At 37.9% G+C, this 25,339-nt stretch overlaps 2 protein-coding genes across 6 annotated transcripts in view; one reads left to right on the top strand and one right to left on the bottom strand.

The window, feature by feature from the left end:
- The window catches only part of CD44 (CD44 molecule (Indian blood group)), a 50,436-nt gene extending 39,972 nt beyond the window's left edge, over positions 1-10,464 (top strand). For 2 of the 3 annotated variants that reach the window (XM_025896063.1, XM_025896064.1), the window contains 3 exons: positions 3,797-3,919; positions 5,177-5,255; positions 7,166-10,464. In XM_025896063.1, the coding sequence (XP_025751848.1) occupies positions 3,797-3,919; positions 5,177-5,255; positions 7,166-7,382 (419 nt within the window). In that variant the 3' untranslated portion in view covers positions 7,383-10,464. Of the gene's footprint in view, positions 1-861; positions 1,048-3,796; positions 3,920-5,176; positions 5,256-7,165 lie in introns of all 3 variants that reach the window. The other variant, XM_018082085.2, reaches the window with a different exon arrangement.
- Positions 10,465-16,055: 5,591 nt separating this feature from the next.
- Positions 16,056-25,339, bottom strand: part of SLC1A2 (solute carrier family 1 member 2) — an 88,653-nt gene continuing 79,369 nt past the window's right edge. For all 3 annotated transcript variants that reach the window (XM_018082025.2, XM_018082026.2, XM_018082028.2), the window contains exon 11: positions 16,056-25,192. In XM_018082025.2, coding sequence (XP_017937514.1) covers positions 25,118-25,192 — 75 coding nt within the window. In that variant the 3' untranslated portion in view covers positions 16,056-25,117. The remainder of the gene's footprint in view (positions 25,193-25,339) is intronic.

Below are 25,339 nucleotides of genomic sequence, written 5' to 3'. Positions count from 1 at the left end.
TGCTTGTGTGAAATGAGGCATTATTTCTTCTGAAGTTTATTCCTTTCTCTTCCTATCTTTCTCATCCTGGGGATCTACATTCTTAGTGTGGACTTGCAATGCAAAAATCTGTGATAGGATCTGTAGACAAGGCGTAAGGGACTCTTTACTGGTACACTTGGTGATTTCTGTCCTTTGCTGAAGCATGTTTTTGGGTGACCTGCTAACTATTCTGTCAGATATGCACTTTGGTGATTCTGAATCCCCAGCCTCATCTTCCTTTCTTGTGCATCAGTGGGATCAGGCTTGATATGCTTTGGCACCATGATTGGTGTGGTGGAGGTGCTCTGGTAGGTTAATCAGATGACTTGCTCCTGTGACTCAGCAGCAGCACCATCATAGGGGAGAGGTGTTCCAGTGGTGAGTGCAGTGCAATCATAGAAGAATTACATCCCATATATTCTGCCATCAATTTCTTACTTCTCCTCACCTTGGATTGCCAGGAAAGACTGACACAGGTCTGGCTGCAGTATGGCCTCTCACTTCTGAGTTACATGGTCAGGTTGTTGCTGCTGTGGTCGCTTCTCCTCAAGGTCTCCCCTCTCCATCTGTCACTGGGATCTGTACATGTAGCCAATGTCTTGCTCCAACATGGTGAGCAGAGATGTGATGCTTCGTGGTCTCTCAGAAGCCAGTGACAGGGTGGAAGAAGAAGGAGAGACCTTCATGTCTTCTTCCCTCCTTCTGTGCTTTGAATGACGAAGGTGGACGTGCTTTCTGGCTTGCTGTGGTGCAATATGGAAATACAATGTGAAAACAATATGGGTGGTGGTTTTGTGTGAGTGCTCCGTTTTAAAGCTGATCATGGCACCATCATGCCAGTCACAGAATCTGTGGAGGATGTTAATGAAGAGAAAGCAACCAAGGAGCCACTGGCACCTGGCACTCCACCTGGAAGGGAAAGTGAACCAGCAAACACCACAGATGGTTCCCATGTCGGTTGGATACCTGCAATTTTTCCAGATGCTGAAGACCATCTTAACCGCTTGCAGACCCCTCTTACTACTCGTAAGAACAATGAATTATGAACATTTTAATTTATCCGTCAGTAAGTTATTATTGTGGACAATGACTATTGTCCAAGCCCATGTGTACTAACTGTAACTGTAAATTGTTGTCATAGTATGATTTCCTTTTGTGGGTTTGCTATTGTTTATAGCCTGCTGATAAGATGTCATGAAGGGTATTTGCTAAAAGGTTGTAAATAGTTGTTTGCAAATAACCTTGTGTTATCAGTATGTGGTAACACAGTTATTGACGTGAAGAAGTCTAAACTTTCTCCTCATGCCAATACATTTGTGATAACATTTTGCCTTTCTTTACTGTTACTGGACTGTAACTGACATTTCATCTGAGAACAACTTTTTTTTTATTAAAGGGTTATTCTTCTGATAAAGTTAGTGCAATTAACAATAACAGTGTTTGCTTATTATACTACATGTATCCCTTGGTATTTTTTTATCTGTGGTCACATGCTAATTCTTTGCAAACTTAAGGGACTTTTCCTTATTTCCAAATGTAGTTTCCATACAAATAATCATCCTAACCGTAAGGGATTTTTAGTTTTTCTTTTCCAAAAGCCGCTAATCCAAAAACTGTTTTCATGCACTTTCTTGGAAGTTAGTGGAACCATTCCAGGGTAGAATTTGGCCAATGCTCTGTGGACATTCTTTGCACATAAGGAAGGTTAGGTACCTATGTTTTTAGAGCATTATACAGCAAATGCTTTAAAGATAATTCTGTTATTAATAATTAATTAATACATTGTGAGATGGAACTTGGCCTACTTTTTTTTTCCCAAAAATTTTATATAAACCCAGTAAATTCAACTCTGACAAAATTGCCTGGTTATAGTATTTTGACATAGGTATAGCAGTATAAATGCAAAATATATTTTTGATAGAATGTTATAAGGTCATTTCTTGACTTTCACTGGCCCTGTTCACTCAGTTAATCCAAGCTGCCTCCTTAATTTTATGTGCAGACATTACACATTATGAAAAGATTTTTGCTAACTTTTTGTTTTGAGCACACAGAACTGGTTTGAAGATAATTTTCAATGTGAATATCCGCATCAAATCTTTGCATTGTCAGTGCCCTGGCAAAAGGCCGTTTTCCTAAAACTCTGCCTTTTTTCGTTTACTTTCTCTTGGTGCTTTTTAAAAACACAACACAAGGGAATTACTAGGACACTACCATTTTCATAAAAAAAAATTATTTACTGAATGGTTCATTCATTTGTAATGTTGCCTCATATTAGTGTAATGGAATGGAAAAGATTCATGAATGTATTGGCAGGCTACAGTTAAAGACTTTCTCTGAACAGATGGATGGTTTGATATACTATACTACTTTGTTTCTCTTGTTTTTTTTTCTACAACAGTGTTTAAGCTGTGGTCTGACATCACACTAAGTGTCCAAGTGTCCGCAGAATAACAAATCAGTGCCCCGAAGGAACCCCAAAAATAAGTGTCCATAAAGAAAAAAACCCTAGTGTGTTACCAAACTGAAATGCAGAGAGCTTTTGAGGATCCCTCCCTGCCACTTGCAAGCACCTTCCCAGAGCCAGAACAGCAGAGGACACAACTGAATCCTGTTTCTTCTTCTCAGTGGTCAGGGGAAAAGCAAATGTAGCACATTCTCTAAGCACACATATTTTAATAATGCTGCCTTTCTAAGGGGCTTTGTGAAGGAAAAGCTCTGGCATTTTTAAGGATGATATAAAGCACCTTAAAGAGTCTGCTGAGATGTGGGGTAGACAAGTCAGTATATTCGTCTATGTCAGCTTTCTTTGACACTAGATTGGGACCCTTAGCTGCTGAATTATTGCTCTGTCCTTTGTTGTGAGATATCACCAAACAACACACCAGTCAATAAGTTTCTTGTTAATAAAAATAATGAAAACATCTGGAAGATTCATGAGCTGCTTGCTGGCAAAGCAAGAGGGGAAAAACATTCTTCTTGGTTTTGTATTTGCCAGCTGTTACTAGGAAAGGAGATCAGAAATGCTGGATAGAAATTAGTTCCAATGTGTGTTAAAGAAAAAGAACTTTACAGCTGAATAGAGTCAGTGCTTAATTTACTCTGTAAGACTAGAAGAATTCAGAGAAGTGGAAATCTGTAATATATTTTTTGTAGTGATAAGGAAGTAGTAGTCCCAAATGAAATGACTGTATCTATATTCTGCTGATAATTTACAACCATTCAGAGAGCTGTCATTCTATTTAATGTGAGTATTAGAGTTTTAACATTCAGTTTTATCCTGTGTTGGAATAGAATTAATAGTTTCAAAATTTCTCCATTTAAACCTTTTAGGTTTAAATAAAAAACTAAAATTCTCTTTCTCTCTCCTTTTCTCATTCTGTTTTCCCCATGGAACAGACAAGACGTTTGACCTGTATGACAAAAGCCTCTTTAAAAAGTTACCAACACCTATGTCTTTACATTTTATTCAGAAAATTTCTAGGCAATCATAAGCACATTTTGATTCACCCGAAAAAAAGAAACATATAAGGAAGACAAGAGGGGAAAGCCATTAGTTTTATTTTTCAAAATACTAAAGCTAGCCATAATTCAGATGAGTATGATACTTACATGTAATAGTTTTCAGTATAAATACTTCAGTACTATAAGTTGCTTCAGCATGAACTTCCCAGAATATGTTTTTTTAATTGTGAAAGTCATAGTCTTTGTACCTTGCTGTTAAATACTTGCTAAGCATATTTGGCCTAATGGATAGTTTTTTTCTTGTCTTTAGGCTCTACCTCTAGTATATATGGTAACGAAGGACCACGCAAGGGACATTATGAATCCACTACTTTCCCTGGAGAGACCGCCACAACAAAAATAGATTCACAGCCAAGGTCGGCCCGTGTACCAGGTAAGTTTGTGAAGTCATGTTTTAAAAATATAAGTACAGAATTGCACTCGTATGAACTAAAGTAAGAGATGAAAATGAGGTCAAGTACAATTGTTCAGGCTTTGTTATGAATCAAATAATATTCAGCACTTCACTAGTAGTCTAAAAAATGGAACGTATTATAACTCATAAAATTTTCCAGCAATATTGGGATGAGAGAAACCATGCATTTGGAGAATGGGATTAAGATCCAAATATTTTTATGAATTGATAAGAAATCAGGCAAATATCATTAAAGATCTATTCACAGTATTGTATCCATGAGAATGTTCAGTAAAAATGATGGCTGAGCCAGGTGTTGCAGAATAGAGTTTGCAGAATAAAAGAAAATAAAAAGAAGCCAACACCATGATACAGTTGCAAAAGAATGCAAATATATTCTGGGACATATTAGCAATAAAGTAATTTTTAAAACAAAGAAAGTAATTATCTCATTCTACTTAGACCTAGCAAGTCCAGAGCTGAAGCTCTGTGTTCAGTTCAAGGCATTGCTCACTCACATAGGCAAAAAAATGGAGAAGAGCATACAGAAAATTTTGGAAAGGTAACCTTTGAAGCACCTTCTGAAGAACCCATCATTTTCAGAGAAAACTGAGGGGAGATATAAGAAGACCACGCTACAAAAAGAATGCTTATCAGTTTTTCACCACAGATTAATAATAATTAACTAATTAGAAGTAGTAACTTGTTTCAAATAAAGTGTAAGAGTTTTGTTAAACAAGGGAGACCTGTTTCAAACAAACAAAATCAAGGAGTTAGCTCTTTGTAGAGGACCTCCATCTGTAATGGTAGTAGGGCTATAATGGTAGCAGAGAAGAGGCTACTGGGAAGGTCTTGAAACCTCCTTTACTAAAAATATACTAGATGTTGTCCTACTTCTTGTAGGTGTGTCATGCTAAGCCTTTTCTTTTGCTCTTGGAGTGAGTCAGTGATACAACTCCTCTCCACCTATGCCCACCAAAATGCAGTACTTACGGGTGATAACAATGATGGGATATTTAATCTGAGTTGGCCTGTGTATAGCTGAGTGATCAAAATTCATTTGATTTACACAGAAACATTTTGTAAAATGAACAAACATCCATCCAAAGCAGGAAAAGAGTGACAGTTTAATGAAAGTAGAAGCAATTGTGTTCTTGCAGTTCTACATGAGATTCTTGCAAAACTACATGAGATACGTTAACATGCTTTTCTCCCCTTCCTCATGTCTCCCTATAGAATGGCTGATCATAGTGGCTGCTCTTGTGGCACTTGTATTGATTCTTGCAGTGTGCATTGCTGTTAACAGTCGGAGAAGGTAAGCTTGGTCAAAGAGTAGAAAAATATAATACAGGAAAGAGCATCCTCTGCAATGCTCTGTGACTTGGGGTGTGAGAGCCCAGGTGACCATGTCCTGCACAGGTCACACATCAGCCTCCACACTCACATGGAATCATGTGACATCAGTAGCTTATAAACAGCTGTATAAACAGCTATATAAACCATTTGGTCTTGGAAATGGAAATTAAATGTATATAGATCACAGAAAATTATTCTCTTTCTGTTAGTTATTAATGGGAAAATCCTGTTCACTGAGAGAGAAACCATGAGATGCACATAGACAGTAGCAACCACAGGATGAGCTGAGTATAATCTTCCACCATTAACAGTGTTGTCTGTGTACAGATTAATCTGTTCCTTCCAAACAAGAGTCAGTATCATAGCTGGCAGTCACAAGGATATATTCTAACACTGCTATCAGAGCTCTCAATAGCTTTATTTACTCTACTTTACAGATGGAGAAACTGAGCAATGAAAAGGTGCAGTGATCTGTGCTAAGTTAGTCAGGAAATTTGAAAAAACCTTAAGCTAAAGCATAGGCTTTAAAGTTCTTACAGCTTTCTTTTCTCTGGACGCTGTTCTGAGGTTACTTCTCGATTGTCTTCAACAGCTTTTTGCTGCTTGAATGTTAAAATTGAGCCCTTTAACAGAGTAACTATTGAATGCTACTTGAATGTTGAATTTGAACTCTTTTTTTAATTGGAGTAGTAACTATATAGTATGTGGAGATTTTTGTTCAGGAAATAGTGAGCAAATTTTTTCCTAGTCTGTTGGTTGCAAAGCACTCTGAGCTGCTCTTTGAAGAGGCTGTGGAGCTCCACAGCTCCTTGCATTTTATGGCTACAGAGCAGGAAATCATTCCCAAGGGTGTGTGTAACATTAGTACAGGGAACTGAGGTATTTCAGATAAAATAACCCTCATCTATGAAAATGAAAAAGTAAGCATGAAAAAAATAGTATTTTTGAAGCATAATAGTATAATCGAACTGCCAAATTAGAAATTCAGGCAAAATATGCTTCCTTTAAGAAGAAACACTTAAAAGTACAACTTCACAGAGACATTGTCCCTCTTAGGAGAGCTGTGCTTTGTATATTCAGTTTACACAAGGCTGTTTGAGGAAATGTAGGATGTTCAACAGTGTGTAGCCATAGAATCATCTTAACAGTCTGAAGCAAACCTGAGAGGTGTAACTAGTACTTTCTTACTGCATTGAAGAATACGCAGCCCATGGTGACCAGCATGCATCAGTTTTGGATTGGTGACTTTCTAAAGGAATGTGTGTGTGTGCGTTTTCATTCAGAGCTATATATAAAGTTTACTGGGCATCACTGCAGTGAGTGTAACTTTAAAGGCACAGTACCTGTTTCCTACCTTAACATCATAAGGAACTGTGCTGCAGATAGCAGCAGTAGTGCTCCGTATTTCCTTGCTGCTCATTGGCTTCTAGGCTTGACATGCTAATACAAAGAAAAAGAGAGTTGTTTTGTATAATGAGGTGAGAGCTTGATTTGAATTTTCTACTCCCTCGAGAACTCATGCATTTTCAAAGGTGTGTCCTTATAGTGGGATATATACAAAGTTCATAAATGTGGATATATTCAAAGGTTAGAAAAAGAACTCTGGCATTCAGTAATGAATGTTATTCCTATATGTAGGAAAAATAGATATAAATTGAATAAGTGAGCTCCTGACAAATGTTATGCATTTGGATACTTTCAAAACTAAAATATGCAATATGGAGAAACTTTGCACTTTGCATAGTGTAAGTCTGCACTGGCAGACACAAGTTTATTTTCCAATCACCTTCTCCTAAATATTGACCTTAATTTTTTTTTCTAATTTCTGTTAGTCGCTATTAATAGTATTTTATTTTTATTTCTTTCTAGATGTGGGCAGAAGAAAAAGCTAGTGATTAACAACGGGAAAGGGGCAGTGGAGGACAGGAAGTCAAGTGCATTAAATGGAGACATCAGCAAATCACAAGAAATGGTGCACTTGGTTCATAAAGAACGGTCAAATGACCGAACACAAGCATGTGATGAACTCCTGACTGTTAATGAAACACAAAATCATCATGACCTTGACATGAAGACTGGAGTGTAATGGTACCATGTTGCCAAGTAGATCAGGGCTGGGGAAATCAAAATCATGTGGAACTTGAACAGGAATTCACAGATGCACTCTGCTACTGATGTCTTTTGAAAATAAACATAAGTCTTATTCCTTTTTAATCACTTTACAATGTTGCCAGGGTTAAAAAATTGACATGTGCTTTCTGAAATACGCCCCAAGAGTTGCATAATGCTTTCAGTTCCCAGTCCCAATACAGAGGACTTTCACTGTGTCCTGGATGTTAGGAGACATACAAGTTTACGTCATTATTCCCCAGATGGAAGGTCTTCACTGTGTGCAGCTTAAGAAGTATCCAGTCACTCCATCTTAGAAACATATAAGGTACTAAACTTGCCACGATACAAGAGTAAGTGAGGAAAAAATGTCAAGAGTGACAATCAAGTCTAAACCCAAAAGGCATGCTCTGTAATGTCTGAAACATGAGAATCCTTCAGAAATGCCTTCCAGCCAGGAAGAGCAGAGGGTGCATTCAGAATCTGCCACTATAAACAGAAAGTGACATTTTGTAATTATGTGTGGCTTGGTCCACAATGAGGGAAACCCAGAAGGACAAAATTTATTTATCTCTATTTTTAAGTGATACTATGGGCATACAGCAAGTCTTCTCGGGAGGGGTAATAAAGAGATGAAAACGTGAACTGATACATAATAAAGTTCTATATTTTATCATCCTAGCAACCTGTACAATTATCCTTGAGTTTCTGAGATATTCTTTGCTCTTCTCCCTCCCTCATTCATTGGTCCAAGTTTGTGCATGTTTTTAATGAGTCTGTTAGTTAAGATAATGAATGAAACAAAATGACCCCAGCTCTAGCATACATGCACAAATCAAGCATTTGGAGATCATTAGGGAAGATGACAGTATTTTATTCCTGAAGAATGGGTCTCTATTTTAGATATTTTACTTTTTATTCCATTTTACTTAGGAGATGCTGAGCCTAGTAAAATTGTTTCCCTTGTTATTATTATGTCGCACCAGTTTGCTGATATTTTAAAAGTTCTTTTTCTATGATCTCACTAATTTCCTCAGAATTCTATTTCATCTACATTTTTTCCATCTGCTTTTTAAAAAGAAACATTGCTTGCGTATCGGTACCAGAAATTCAAATTCTACAGAAAAGGTCAAAGAAAATGAAAGGAAACTCTCCCAGCCATGTAATATAGTAGAGTAGCTAAGCTGCATTGTTATATGCTTGTGTTTTGTCCTTTTGTGCCTGTTGTGTAAAGTATTTGTATTAAGCTATGATGCTGTGCATTATATTGATATGAATTGTCAGAAAAAAACTTATTTACTACCAGTGGTCTGTGCTATTTTTAAGCAAGCAGTTTGGAATGATAACTTCTAATTGGGCTGCCCCAAGAAAAGGCAAGTGAAAACAATTTAAGTAATTGCAACCTGTGGTCTGCGTCAGCTGTTGGATAGGGATGGCCTGTAGCAGGGTTATGCAAGTGTTCCTGTTCACTGACCATAGCATCTGTCTTTGAAACTGTTCTGCTAAAGCATTTTATTTTATGTTCTCCATCTGAAACAGTCTGGAGGATGAGTATTGAGCTGGCTAAATACTAACTTTAGCTCGCACTGATCTTTACTGGAACATAAAGCACAAGACTGTTGATTATATTTCTGAATTGCAGTCCTCCAGCAGTTTCCCATGTGTTTCACTGAGATGCTCAGTGCCCTGGTATCTGCAGGCAGATCTTCTCAGGGCAATTTACGCCTGGGCAAAAGGTCCCAGGACAAGCAGAGGTTTTAAAATATGCATAGGATGTTGTCTGACTTTATGTAGGTCAGCATATTTCATCTTTGAACAGTGCATTGGTTTTTGTTTAATCCCTGTAATGTTTTTAAGCAAGCTTTTCTATTTGTCATTACAAATCAAAATGTTCTGTTGAAGGCTATGTTTAAACTGGTGTTAGGTACTCATTTCACTAAGTATGGAGATCCAGAGTAAGAATTATTCCTCTCTTTAAGTCCTAAATGAATATAGGTCTTAATGTAAAGGAGATATTTCATTGTCTTGGAGCCTAAATTTCTCCTTTAGAAAAAGAAAAAGTTTGTGATGTTATTCATCTCCCTATACAGATGTTGAATGAAGAATCTCACAAACTTCTTCCTGGTTTACCTTATGTCCAGGAACTATAAATGCACAGACAACACTGGTTGTGTTTTTTATATATTTTTAAATAGGGAGATGCTCAAGTTGTCTTTACAGAGGCACTGCCATTATTATATATATGCTGGTTCTTTTTAGATTATGTCCTGTGATTCATGTGTGATTGTTTCATTATAGTTTCAAAACTACGTTTCATATGTGTAATATAGTACATATTTTTATTAATCTTGATTTTATTATATGAGGGGTTGTTTGTTGTGTGTATGTATTTTTATACAGAGCACTTGATATATTTGCATATTTATTTAACGGATTAATCAGAATGATAGAAAATATTATCTCTAAATTGTAACTAGCAATAGTATTGCTAAAACCACATTGAACTGTAAAATAAGCTTCCAAAATAAACTTGATTCCACATTGAGGATAAACAGTAAGACCAGCTATTAGTGGGAAAGAAGTATTCAGCAGGATAGTCATGTTGAGTATTTGTGATAATTTTTTCTGCTTGCAAATTCTAAGCCAGGCCGAGGTGAATGCTATGTGACCTTTTCTGCTCTGCCAGCCTTCCATAGGCTCCACAGATGCTCTAGGAGTTGGTGATCAAGTCAGCTTCCCCCCAGAAGCAGACATCAGCTTGACTCAATTTCAGATCAACCCACTAAGACCTGCATGACTATTCTTGGCTCACTGAACCAACAGCATTTAAAGAGCACAGCACCCAGCCCTTCCTTCAGTGTGCTGACAGACAAATTGGTTTTTGGTCTATCCCTGGTGCCTAGAAAGTATGAGGATCTCTTCTAAAAATGCTGAGGAGGTCAGACCCTGTGATCAGCTTGTGTTAATTCTTTGTCTTGAAAAGTTTCAAATAAATGTAATCCAGACCAATGGAAATACTGTTTAAAGCAGTAGATGCATTCGAGAGAGAGATTTTATGTTTTATAAGAATATAATTTTTTTCATGAAGCAATGCAGAGTGATTGTTTCATCTGTATTTTCTTGAAGATCTCAGAAAGACAAAGGGTATGTGGCCATTATGTCTACCCGTGTAGATATTAAACCCTTACCACAATATCAGTTCCAAAATTATGACTTTGCGGTTTTTCACATGATATGGCTGTCTTTTGTGTGTCCCTTTTCAACAACATCAGCCTCTGTACTAATTAGTTTGAAGCATGTTGCCTGGAATATTATTAGGAGACAATTACCAAATGTCTCTTTAGTGCATATCATTCTGGGCAGGGCTGGTCCTAATTATTCTTTCTGTAGATGAAAGAAAGAAATTAAATCCTCTGGAAGCTGTGTACTGTCTCAGCTTACACAGATTAGGAGATATTTTGTAAGTCGTCAGTTAATGGGTTTATTTTAAGTTATATGAGGCCATTAGGCAATATTATTTCTTAGTCTTTATTAAACAATTCAAGGGTTTGACTCCCCTGGAGTCTTTGCAAGAGATCTGATTAGTCAAATACCAGCCCTTTCAGTAACCACAGATACTGTCTAATTTTTCTCTGTGGAAGGGAGAAGAACAAAAAGGTGGCAGGAAAAGGGCTGTTACCTTGGGTGCAGTTCCAGCTATGTGGGAGTGGGTGACCGGTTCCTTAAGAGTGGAAAGAATTGTGAAAAAGTGTTTTGGGGTTAGAGCTCTGGGGAATTAGGGATGGAGGGAGGACACAACTGATGGGAAAGGAAGTAAAGGGAGAGTGAAATTTCTGTACGACTACTGGGAAAGTACCTTCAACACTCCCAGGCCTCTGGCACTTGAATGTTTCACAGCTCTGAGAAGGAAAAAAGAATTAGCCTTTTCCTGTGGACCTCCCCCACCTCCAAGTCATCCTCTATGTTCACCACCTCCTTTGCAAAGTGATTTTGAATAATTTTCCCCTGGTAGCTTATTTCTCATTATTGCTGTGCCATGCTGCATTTGGCATCCACCAACACCATGCTGCAAGCAAGCAGCTGTGACAGTGAGGAGTGAGAGGCAAAGCACAAATTCAGCAAAGATGAGTAATAGTGTCTTTTGTACAGCACAGAGACTGTGCTTTTTTTCTTCCCTTTATCACCCATTTGAGCAAGGTTAGCAACGGCAAGATTTCAAGAACATTTTGCTTCTTGCTTATCTTCCTGTTTTGAAAGTGCAGGACTGATATGGATCTTCACATAGCTGCGTAGTTTTTTTAAAAGCTGAAATTGAAGAAGCGAATCCACTGTCAAAGAAGCCCTCCTGACCTCAAGACAGTTGATGATTGTTAAAGCTCAAGTAAAGCAGAGGCAGTGAAAGCTTCACATATGCTTTAAACACAGCCTTCTATCGGTTTTGTCTGGATGGGTCCAGCAAGAATTAGAAAGATTTTATCTGAGTGACACCTTCAAGGAGTCTCAGGTTTTTTATTAAAACTTCCTACTCTACAGGCAAAGTGGTTTTGGATTAACAAATTGGGGGATGAAACCTACTTTCATACATTCTCTGCCACAAAAAGCTGTATATTGAACACTGATGTGAATGTCTTTAATTTTATGATTTCTTTCGGAAAAAACGTTATGAAGTTTTGGATCAAAATAAGTCCACAAGGACTGTCAAATAAGAATTATTTTTTTTTAAGGAACAGACATAGTTTCAGCTAGTTTTAGTATTCCAGACAAAATCTAACCATGCAAAACTACTTTTTTTTCTTGGTCAATTTTTTTTGAGGGGGGGAAAGATTCTTCATGCCTAATGGATAATACAGCTCTCCCTTTGTACTAAAATGCAATTCTTACAGGTAATTTATTTGCCACTAGAAAATAATGTATGTGCAAATTTACAATAAAATAGGACTATTCAAGTCTAAGATGACATAAGTGTATCTATTGGAAAACCCTCAAGCATTTTTTAGAATATTAAGGAAAAGCCTCACTGAAACACCCACTTAACTTAGAATTTAGCTCAACAGCTGCTTGCTTCTGGTGCTGAATCTGAGGCACAGTTAAAGTTAGGGGTATGTAGGCTGGCAGTGGTAAATGAGCATATGGCTCTTAGGCAGTGGAGGTTCTGTACACCCAACAACTTTCATGTCTGCTGAGTTTGTCCTGAAGTCCTTCTAACTCCCAGAGCAACTCAGGACAGAGGAGGATATGATAAGGCATTTTTTACTCTCTGGAGGCTGTAAATTTTGTACCTGGCATCTGAAAGCCTTGCCTCAGGCAGTCATATTATGGTGGGGTCAGTTTTAATGCCCATTTTGATAGTCCCGTGTATCATTTGGTACCAAATGGCTCTGGTACAGCAGAGTTTTTAGCTTTAAATCTAAATTTACTTGTATTCACTGGTGTACATCATCTAGATTCTGGCACCACATATTCAAAAGGGTTTTTTTCCCCTGGTTTAATCTGGAAAAAAAAAAAAAAGGCTTAGGTCATTTTCAATGAACACATTTTCTTTTGCATGAATTGAGACTCCACACTTCCATTTTTCTCAGAACAGACAGTAATAAACTGGGTAGGTTTTGCCTCATGGTGGGAATTTCAGTATTTTAATTTAAGAGTTTATATTCACCGCTTTTAATCAGCCTACTTTTTTTAAAAGCAAACATCCGGTTTAGGGCTGCTGCTGCAGATTTCTAGCAGCACCTTACTGTAGCTACCTCAGGGAGACAATTTTCTGCAGCTCTCAGCCTGAGCCTGTAGAATGAGTTTACCTAAGGTGAGCCCATCACAGCTGAGCCCCATAATCAAGCCACAGTGATCTCAGCTGACAACAGCACTCCAAAGGAGAGAATAGGCCTCCTGCACATACCGTGGAGTACCACTGTCAGTGATACAAGCCTCAGAGTAAATCCCTGGACAAAGTATTTTGGGTTCCTTTCAGTTTTCAGATTCACAAATTATTCTATGTTTCGGCTTTGTTCAAGCATTGCCAAGGTACATCTAAGTACTGTCTATCCGTATCCTAGTGTGCAAGCACATGGGGTTTGTCTTACTGTAAAACTGTTTCACAATCATCCACTCAACTAGGCATGTTTTGTTTTGCAGCAGTAGGTCATCAGATTCACCAGTGGAGTCAAGTTCATAGTTGTTAGGTATTTCCCTACAGTTCTTTTGTAGTTCATTTTCATCTTTAATTAGTCAAGTGAAAGTCTGAAATAAACTCTAGGTAAGGCTGCCTGTTCAGCTAGTGACTTAAAAAACAAAATTGCCCTTTGTTCAAGAAGGATGACTTCACCTCTGCCCATGAAGAGGATAGGTATAAAGCCTGCCTGTTGGTTATAGACCAGTCAAAATGGGAGAAATGAGGTTCAGAAACAAAGCTTGTGTGATCTTGTCAATTTAGGTAATACCACTAACCTCAGTGAAACAATGGAATGAATTTTGAGTGCATTTCCTAGCTTGGTCTCTCTACTTGTCCCTTCAGAGAGTTGGGAGTCAGATGTCTTTTCTCACTTGCACATCTCCACAGCAGCGTTTCTCAGGTGGTGTCCATGGATCACGGGAGAATGGTCCATGGAGCACCTTCTGGCACCCCAGTAAGAAAACAGACAAATGGAGATAGATTAGTCTTACAATGAACACAGGAAAAGCAAACATTTTTAGTTCAGCCACAAGTGAGAATGAAGAGCACAACACTGTGTAAAATAGACCCTATGTTGCTTTTCTAAGTACTCATCCTTGTGCTACAGAAGCACCACCAACAGTGTGAGGTCCTGTTCCTCCAGATCCTGTCCCTGTGAGTTTCGGTGGGTGACAGTCGGCTTTGTAATTTATCTGTCTACACAGACACGTTCTGCTTATCGCCACAGAACCTGCCTGCTCTGCTAACACCGCCACGACCACAAGGCCTGATCTTGCATGCAGTCTGTTTTCCTTCCTACTTTCACTGCATGCTGTACATGTGAGACAGCAGACAGACACCTGCCAAGCCTGCAAAGCTGCCTCAGTTTTGTGTGTGCACAGGGCTCTGCACAGCTTCGGAAGCAAAATGGCACTAAACCCTGCTGGGGTATTTGTACATTCTTGTAGTATAAGTGTTTGCTGCAAATAACTCTTTCTAGCCCAACTGAGTGTAATTTTTAATGTTGTTTTTCCCCTAAAGCACTGTACGTTGGGGCCACCTGTTTCTTTCATAACCTTGTCCTGTTTACATGTACTATCTAATACAAAGAAGATTGAGTTTTAACAACCCTGAGTGTTATCTCAGTTTTTCTTTCATGCCTGAGAGGAGATATAGAAATATCTCTTAATATGGGTCAATGATTCATGACTGTCTTTTATAGCACCTTCTAGCAGATTCTTTCCTGTAGAGAGGGACACATTTCAGATAAAAAGACACTCCTGAAATAATCTTTTGCTCTAATGCTGAGGACATGGAGGAAAAGGGGTACACAAGGGGCTTGCAAGCGGTTAGAGAATCAGCCTTAGGAGTGTGTACTTTCAGAAGGGACAACTTCATATAATTGCATTCATATAATTGTACAGGGACCTGCATGGGTCATGTCAGGCCTTTCATTTTCAACTTTTATCATGATGTGTAACAGAAGAATAGCCACCTTCTAGGGAAGGAATTTGAACGTACACAGTCCACATGAAATATATGAGTGATGGGGGATCACGAACCAACTTCAGCAGGGAATTTTACATCAGCAGAATGCATTTATTAACAACACTTGTTGGTGAGGCCAGATCAAGGCATTTTTGCCTCTGGCAGAAAGCAGCAACATGGTATCAAAATGGCAGCAGGTAGCCGGGGCCTCAGATTTACTTTTTGCCCAAAGATCCTCCTAGCACCACATCAGGACTTAGTTCGTTACTGACTAAGAGGGCAGATCGCCAGCTGAGGTGCTGCCAAAGCCACTTCCTGCCATGCCTGGGTTTCTTTGGAAATTTTTCAAGGGGATGATTAAGAAGAAGTAGGGCCAGGGTTGTGCATACAGTTAATCCTCACAGCCGAGGTTTCGGTTATGTGTCTTTATCACACAACGGTAGTTATGCTATTTCCGTAAAGTCTGCTACTCTGAGCATGCATAAATGTTGGAGCTTTCTCTCCATACTTAGCAGCTACCAGTCCACAGGGCCATGGTTTGCTCCATAAGCATCTCTTAGTTTATGTGTTAAATAAGTGTTGATTTCTTTACAGAGTACTCCAGAAGTTCCGCTACAGGCTTTATTTATTTTTTTTTTAGAAAGACTATGAATAAGAGTCTTATTTTTTCGTAGCCAGGGGAGGGAAGTAGGTTTCCAAAGCAACTGCAGCCACTGATTTGTATTCTCCTATTCTTCTAACATCTCTTTTCACTTCTCTTGGCTTCATTGCCAAGAACTGTAGCCAGTGAGCCTTGGCCTTTTTGGGAAATGAGCTCATTTGCAGCCGGCATCCTGGAATATTTGGAGGATACAGTGAAGGGTGAGGTTTTCTAACAGTTAGGCAAAGTCAAGTCCATCTTCTACCCTGAATGTAGTTTTCAGAACAGCCAGCCTCTCACACCAGACTGCTTTATTTAAACTCCTACACAAAGCATTCCCATATTGAGCCCAGGCTGAAATTAAAACTCACAGATGAAAATTATGAATCAACATTTATTGATGTATGTACATAAGAGGTACAACACTTAGTGAAATATTATATTCATGACTATATTTCCAGTATAGAAAGAATGTCTAGTTTGTTTTATACATGAAAGTTACAGAAATCAGTTCACGCCGTAAGAAAGCATTAAAAGCAAATGACTAACAATCCTTGTAAAGAGGAAAGGATCTGAACTACAAAAATAGAATCAGTCTACAAGGCATTCCAACTACAATATACAAGAACAGAGCCAAGAGTTGGGAGAAATTTTATCATCTGCATTCATTAATTTTTAAACAAAATGTGCTATAGATTCTGTACAGTATGTAAATTCAAAATCTGCAGAACTTTTTGAATGTAAAGAAAAGACCAATCTTATCCCTCTTCCTTTTTATCCTTTTTATGTGAAAGATCGCAAAACATTCCAGTTCGTGTCTGGTCACCTTAAAGAAGGGGCAAGGGATGATGAATAGGCAGCACACAGTACTCCAGCATGCAATTCATCCTGAAGCATCATGATAGGACTCACCAAGCAAGATAGATTCTGTGCTTTGGGGCCTGATTTTTATTTCTTTCTGCTTAGAGGGGATGATTACATTTCTGAGATCCAGGTCCAGGGCATCTAGGAACAAATCAGCTTCTTCTTTCTATACGGCCTTATTTTCTCATAGATCTGAACTGCAGCCCTGATTTCAGAAGATTTTTGCCACTGACTTTGTAGTTCATATGTCTGTTTTATGATCAGACATAGTTCTGATAACAGGTCTATACAACAAACACAGTAGCTTGAGAAGCTGTTAGTTTTGCATTTATTTTCCAATAATTGTTAATATCCCTTTTTAACAGTGAAAGAAACAGTGCCCCTTTGCCCCTGAGCATATTCATCTTTCTCAGAGACTGTTCCTGCTAAGGGGATGAAATAGAGGTTCCTACTTGGAACCTTCTGTCCAGGCACTCTGGAGAGAACTGGCAGCCCCTTGCTGCCTGCAGGCTTGCCCAGTCACAGCCGTGGGACTGCTCTGCTTTCCTGGCATTTGTGGTCAAGGAGAAACTGGAAATGACTCAAAGGGATCCTATGATGCCATGATGTGACTAAGGGCTGAATGTTGCACAGAGTCAAAAGCAGCCAGGGCATCCAACAGGAATGCAGTTAGATGGATTTCCCCTTATTCATTGTGCCAATTTAAACAGTGACTTACTAAACTTCTGGTGATAAAGAGTTCAAACATTTCAAGCAAACGAAGAAAACAAAACTTATCACTTCATGTGAACATTAATTCATTAACATGTCATAACACGTGCATTCACAAGGCAGGAAATCTATGCTGGGATCACTTTCATTTACTGCCAGAGAACTACACACATGCAGCTTCTAACACACTCAATACTGGTTAGATAGCTGAAAACTAAAATGAACATATTTACAATAACCTGTCTGCATACATGATTCGGAATGTTATCAAAACTGGATACTCCATAACAGACAGACAAAGTAGTTACTAAGCTATGGAACCTAATCAGTTGAATGGCCAAAAAGAAACAAACCCAGATACAAATGAAAAACAGAAAGTAGAACAAAATTTCAAAACACAGTCTAATTTTCTACTATGGCTCAACACATAGAAGCCAATTAAATTAAATTAATGCACTGCTACACATACTGTATACACCATTTCACTGAAATTACATGTTGATAGCTACATTATCTACACTAAGTGCAGAGAGGCACTGGACATCATGCTTCAACAAAATGTCAAAAATTGTATCAATAGGGTTTTCCAGCTATTAGTAACTCAGCACTATTCTACCTGTGATTCCTATTAAGATAATACCTGTTACATCTGATTTAAAATACAATAAAGATTAAAATACAAGGGTATATCAACACACTTCCTACATATATATATCTACTAGAAACTTAGGCTCCAAAACCTCAGCAGAATCACATGGCCCCCCTATATTTTTTAATCGTTAAAGAGATACCCAGTATCAGTCACACTGAGACAGCAGTCCTTGCTATTCAATGTTTGCTTTGTTTTGAATCACAGTCAAAGAGCTAGTAGGCCATAGAACATTTTTTTGTTATATAGTTGTTATGAATATTTATATTACATTTTTTTTATTCCTCTAAAAACAGTTCTTTATTTATTAAGTAGAAATTATTACAGCCACAGCTTTAATGCCAACAGGTATTTGCCTAATGGGAAGGGATGACCAAAATGAGAAGCAACTGTCATCTGGGTCGAAAAATATAGTGGTTATTCTCTTTAAAATACATAAGAAAGCAAGAGGTATTTATATGGATGCTACTCAATTATATTGGTCCCGTGGTGGTTCTCTTGGTCCTTTTTCAAGAAGGCAAAAGTAGGTGGTGAGATCATAAACTCTTTCCACAGGCTGAACTCACACACACTGTATTTGTAGCAAGATGGACAGGGTACCTGGCAACATATTTTTTGCCTCCTCAGATCTCCAGTTTTTCTAAAACTGCATTCTGAGTCAATCAAATATACATTATCAGGGCCTAAGAAAGAACTGCAGGATTTGGCAAAGGTAACATCAAGAAAAATTATTACAATGAGGGACGATTGCCCAAGACAGTCAACCTAGAAGATTGCTCAGATTAGATTATTATAACATTGTTCCATAATGAACTGCAGCATTTAAGGACATCTTGAAATTCCTATTTGCTTCTTGCATTTTGTGCTTTGTCTATAAATTGTCACTAAACATAACACAGAAATATTTCATTGATCCTAAATGTCATATGAAAACTGGTTTTGTTCTAAGGTATAGATCACCTTCAGAGAATTATGTCCCTACCTTATATAATCACATAGAAAATATTATAAGAAAATATTTGTGTGTCTGTAAATTACAGATACTAGGTAATTTAAGTCAGTCTACACTGTAGTTTCCAGAGAACAAGTACAAACCCCTAAAACCTGTATTATTATTAACTAAATCAGTGTTGAGCATATAATATTTAATACTATAAATACATATTCAGCTTTTTCTAATGCATTCTACAAGCAAGAGTTCACACTAGATCATAGGAAATATGATATATTTAAGAAAGGAGCAGGATGTGTTGGATGGAAGTGTATGCAATTGTCTTTAAGAAAGAAGGACAATGTGTAGTGCACAGGAACTCACAAATCCATACAAACCATCAAAATGGAAATGCTATAATCTACAATACTAACCACAACATCAATATGCAAGCACAGTTTGCATACAGTCGGAAAAAAAACTGTAGAAAACGAATGGAAAAGAATGATACAAAAATCTCTGCAAACTATATTATTTATGTACAATGCAATATACAGGTACCAGACAATCCAGGTTGTGTGATGCTGCCTATGCCAGTTTCTCTTCATGCAATGATGTATGCCACAGAGCATCATTAAAAACAGTTGCAGGACTCCTGAATGTTGAAAAATCAGACAAGAAGGAATGGATACTAGCATCGATCAGCAATGGCTCTGCAGCAGAATGTAGTTAGAAATGAAAGGGGATCAAAGGTTGGGTGAAGTGATAAATCTCACAAGTCTTCTTGTCTCCCCATATCTTACATTAGTCTGTCAGTTATTTCCATCCTGGACTAGTAGAGACCTACTCAGTGGCTCAGTCATGTGCTCTAGGTTTTTTCAGTGTTTGGAACCTGGCTTTTTTGTAAGACTTGTACTTGCAACTGCACAACCACTTTATCTGTGTTAGGATTTGTATCAACCTGGTAGTGGGGAGCCACCAGGTTTCCCCTGAGCAGGGGAAGATGTCTCTGAGATGGTGGGCACATGTGAGGGACGGTCCCTCAGAGCCTTGTGCCAGGGAGCCCACTCATAAGAGAAGTAAAAGAATTACCAGCACCTGGGCATCAGCAGCAATTTGATTCATTCGTAGCAGCAGATTTCAATTTAACATAAAACATGATCAGGAAGAAAAAATGAGGGAGGCATCCACTGTACAGGCCCCAGGCACTGTTCCTGGGGACTTTACCCAGAGTCCTGCCTTAAGTGTGCAGAACTGCAGAGTCTGTGCTTTGTCTGAGGACCATGGAGAGATACAGCCTTCACGCCTATGTGGGAAAAAATACTGATGACTTTGGAAGGAATGTGCACTAAATACATTTTTTCAGGAAAATTGTGAGCAAGAACACAGCATTTTAAAAAATTACATGGCGAAGCTGAACAATGCATTTACAGCTTGACTGCCTTCTTTGACACTTCAGTATCATGATTCCTTTTTTTTCGTTAGTACTTGAAACTACACTCTATATATCACTATTTAGACAAAGGAAATGGGGTAAATATTTTTCCTTCAAAGTCATCAATATTATTGGAGAGAAGAAAATAACTCATCTTTCCAAGAATGCTTTCTGCTGGGAACAGGAGCTTCTATATAGTGTTACATGGTGAATTATAGCCGAGGTTAACTGTCCCAATGGACTCTACACCTATCACAATAGCTAAGATGAAAAATATCATAATTGTGGCTTTAAAAGTCACAGTAATAAAAGCCAAGGACAGTCTTCAGGCTCATAACAGAATAATATTACAGTACATTTTTATAAAGTGCCCTTATTTATCCTTCTGTAAATTAATTCAAATGCAGCAATAAAAATAGATGAATGGAACTTAATGAAATGAGAAACAGTTATACCTTTACATCTCCACAAAAGGATTCTTCTGAGCCTGATACTAAAGCTCAGAGCCCTTCTGAAGATAATTACAGAAGTGAATGTTAGAGGTGAGGTTTAATACTACCTATAGTTATGGGGATTTGTGCAATTGCTGCTGTGTTGCTACAACAAGGCTGCAATAACACAAGTGAAGGCAAGGAAGCAAAGAAAATCCAGGCAGTCACCAGAATAAATTTGTTCAAATGCTAATGCTGCCACTTCTCAGATGAACAGTGTGCTCTTCTGAGTATCTACTGCTGGAAAAATAATGACCCTGGGAGTGATGGAAAACAAATCAGAAATCTATATTACTCGTACTTTAAAAGTGGCATAAAGTCTAGAATTCCACATCCTTTGAGAAAAAACAGAGATCAGCTGTACCTTAGAGAAGATATGGAAAAAAACTGTAATGATAGTGATCCTTATTTTTGTGCTGAGTTTTAATTTCAGTGCTGGACTTGTAGCATAGAAACAATTAGGTAAAAAAGAAGCATCTTGGCAGATATCTTTTTGGATGTGAGAATCAACTTCATTATAAATAGCAAACAAAGACTATTCCCTAGGATGAGATTGTGAAATGTCTTATAAATTAACAGAGACAGGAAGGGACTTGACTTTTCCTGGAAGCTTGTGACTCCCACAGATTTCAGTGGGGTTTCATGTAGTCCAATATTCAAAGCATTGCAGGCACAGGTTTTACCACTGCAAACAATTTTTCAAAGACATACTGAGTTTCTCACCAATTCAAATGGAAAGAGCACATCTCATAATACAGTTCAAATGGCTTATCCCCTACCTATTTGAAGCATCTTCATGTATAAGACCCATACACGTTTCTTAAAAGGCTGGTGCAGCCTTTGTCTTTCAAGGGAAGCAATGAAGAAACAAGATCAGTGTCAAAGTGCTCCACCTTTCCCATAATTTTAACATAGAGTATGCTTTAGTTTCAATGAACAGATACTAAAAGAATGCCAACCTCACTTCAGCAGCAAATGAATAAAGCAAACACATAAGCATGTATTTAATTTAGTATGCAATTAACTGCGTCTTTGCCTGGTCTAGACTTTTCCATGTGCCAGTGTGCTGTCAGCAATCCAAAGGCCAAAGGATAGCTCAGTTGCACAGACAAAGGTGGGGGGAACTGCTAGAGCAGCAAATGAGATGAATGTACAAAGAAATGAACTATCTGAACTACATAGAAAACAAATCACTTTCCACTGTGCTTTTCCTTTAACTTTGCCACCCCAGCACTGTGAACAGATACAAAAAAATTGCCAGATTCAAATGAATGCATTGGCACTCCTGGTGAAACTAAAAGGAGGCTGGCAAGTAACCAGCACTGCCTACTGAAATGTGAACTTTGTATTAACTGAAGTGGATGGTCCCTTGGTTATTTTCTGTTTGTTTAGTTAAGTAGCAACCCAGCCTCGTGTGGATTGAGCAAACTGAGAAATGAAAGCCAAGAGTGAGTTACATTTTCCCACAGAAGTGGAAAGCTTTTTGATGATTTAATACAGTGCTGCACTGGAGTAACACTATATTAAATATTCAGTCAGGCTACAAGTAGAGGAGTAAAAAAACCCAACATTTCTCCTTCTCCCACATCCACATTTAAATAGAGAAATACCATCATAATTATCTTTTGAAAAATCCCTGAGTTACTCTATCTACAGAATTACTATTTTAAAATCACAGTCTGCTATTCTAATCCTATCAAAAGACCCAAATTTATTCTTCTATATGTGGGTGGGGTTTCTCTATTATTGCATTCCTTCCTTCCCTAGTCTCTATCCAAAGAAGCACTCTTCAAAGGACAATACATCCCAAGTGGATAACTGTAAGCATATTTTAAGCATTTCTCAACATGTAATTTTGTGGAGCTGCCTAGTCACATGTTGCTGACATTCCTGTTTGTTTCCAACTGCTAAACAGTTTCAAATGACAGCTAAAAGTATATGGACCAGTTTTCTAAAGCTACTTTAAAGGTAAGCAATCACTGTGGCTGCTGCTAAGAAAGTGCTATGGTGAAAAGGATGAAAAATCATCTGTTAAGGGGTGAGCTGTGCCATGAAACAGCTCAAGAATGCTGGATATAAACCAGGGTAAATGCTATGTGTTTTTCTTGGATATAACTACCACCCAAGTGACAGAAAATTTCACTTGATGTGAGCCAGTGCCCTCAGAGTAGGGAACATTTTACAGTACCTACACACCATCCTAGGCACATTTCTGGCACACAACCCAGTGAAAGCTAATGGGGAGAAGCAGTAGCTAGATATAGGTTAACTCTGGATATGCTGATAACAATGGCTGAAGAAAAGAGAACCTGCCTGCCACTTCTCTGAATAACCTACAATTCCATCTTTCACCAAAAAAAAAAAAAAAAAAAATCCTTAAGATACTTCAGGAGGCCTCTGGAAAAGGTCTCCATCTTTAATACATGTTAGAGGCTTACAGAATTCACAGTGGTTCAATATGTGTTAAATTATATAGGTCATTTTGCTTAGGATTGCAGCCATGGAATTCAAGTGATGACAAAAACAACAGTAAGAAAAATATTCCACAACAAATGCTTAAAGGAGGGATACTAAGACAATGGACTTGATCTTGCACATTATTAACCATGCAAGTAGCCTTAGCTGGCTCAGGTCGGTGTGCATTTTCAGAGATATTTATATGAATGCAGATGAACAAAAGTAGACCATATTTATATTTTAATAGCTTCTACAGAGCCAAATATCAGTCTACAGTTAAACACATTATTCCTGTTTAAACCTATGACAGGTCTGAGCACAGACACTGAATGGTCTATTTCCATAAATGTTTCAGCTCTGTTTACTGCCATTTTTAAGTTCACCATATGCTCATATTCCAATTAATTCTGAGAACTTCCAAGAGCTCTCCCAAAATTGCACAAAGTTTGTTCTGTGAGTAGAGCCTTCCAAGGCCATGTGGCTCAGCTTTGCTATAGAACATTGCTAATAATATAATGGCATTCACTAGTATCTTAAAATTGCTGAATATTAACAAGCACCTTTAAAAACACTTCACAGGGTGATTATTGTAACTGTAATTTCTTCTGACAGGATGAGTCAGATATAATCTGTTTACAAAACACCATCTCATTAGTTCAGATGCCATGTACTCTAAAAAACATTTCTCTGCCATTAGGGAGTTATATGACTTATTACTCTGCAAAAAAGAGAGAGATGTAAATTCATTAAATCCTGAAATTCTGGTTTAGTCTTCTTTCAGTCCTAACCCTGGACAAAAATCTATTAACTTTATATGAAATTTGGCTTAGCAAGGAATTCAGGATTTAGCCACTGAAACATAATATACTTGAAAGATGGCTTTCACTTCATAGCAAATGCTACTGATTATCACATTCAATAATTCTCTAAGAATAATGGATTCAGAATTTGTTTGTAGCTCAAGTACCCAGTCGTAACATCCATAATCAATCTCAGTAGTACCTTACTGGAGTAGTCTCATTCACATGAGAAATCTCTCCGATCAGTGGAGCAGGGTGAACATTAAGGTACTACCTACTTTGATTAAGAATGCCATAACTGAGTCAGTGGTTTTGCACATCAGGCAGATTTAGTGAACTACCACCCCTGTAATTATACTGCCTTGTATTATATGATGCACTGTGGTCACAAAGGAGCATCGCACCATCATAAAATAAAGGCTGCACCTGCCCTGGGACATCTGATAAAAACATACCACATGCACATACAAATCTAAGGTCTTCTCTTGATGCTAACTATTAGTCGTACTGATCTAACATAATGTCTGGGATAACTTATTGACTTCTATAAGGTCAGTTTGAAGTACAACTAGGCACAAAAGTACAGTGCTTGTAATTATTAAAAGAAATAGAAATCATTATGGACGTTTTCAAAAGATATTTTAGCCATACAGTGATAAACAGATCAGGTATGCCACAAGAGTCACCAAAACACTTGAAGGCTTACGTGGTGTTATGTTTCTCTCATATTTGTGACCCTGAGTCCCTGTAATGAACTGTACTGGCACTTTGATCTTCCCATTTTGCAGCATTTACATTCTCTGTGTCTTGAATGAAAGGGAAAGTGGGTGAGAGCACATTGCACTGCATGGAGTATTCTCCAGCTGCATCATCCAAACAGTAACACAAGGGAGACAGATGGTTATGGATCATTGCTTGGCAAAGACACTACAATGATTTGATGAGATCTTTGCTAAGTTTCATTTACGAAATTAAGTAAGCAGAAATTGTAGATGTTAAATAGAAAAAAAAAAAGAGAGAAATCTTCTTTAATCATGATATCTTCTGCCAGAAGATAGCTCCAGGGCTTATTAAAGATGCAGCTAGGGATCTCTTCACTTATTTTTCACGTTTCCAAGGCTCTTCTTCAACAACACTGAAGTCTGCAGATTTGCCATTGGTTGCCAGTGTTACCTGCAAGTAATTATCATCAACAACCGACTTAAAGGCCAAGGCACTTTGATAAGAAAAGTAATGAGTTTCATATGGAAGATCATGATATTTTCAGGAATTACATACACCACGACTTATTATATAAGTGTTTATTCAGGATTCATAACA

This window comes from Manacus vitellinus, unplaced genomic scaffold (assembly GCF_001715985.3).
Source record: "Manacus vitellinus isolate BGI_N305 unplaced genomic scaffold, ASM171598v3 scaffold_59_pilon, whole genome shotgun sequence".
In the NCBI taxonomy this organism is placed as follows: Eukaryota; Metazoa; Chordata; class Aves; order Passeriformes; family Pipridae; genus Manacus; species Manacus vitellinus.
This window is presented reverse-complemented; position numbering and strand designations above follow the sequence as displayed.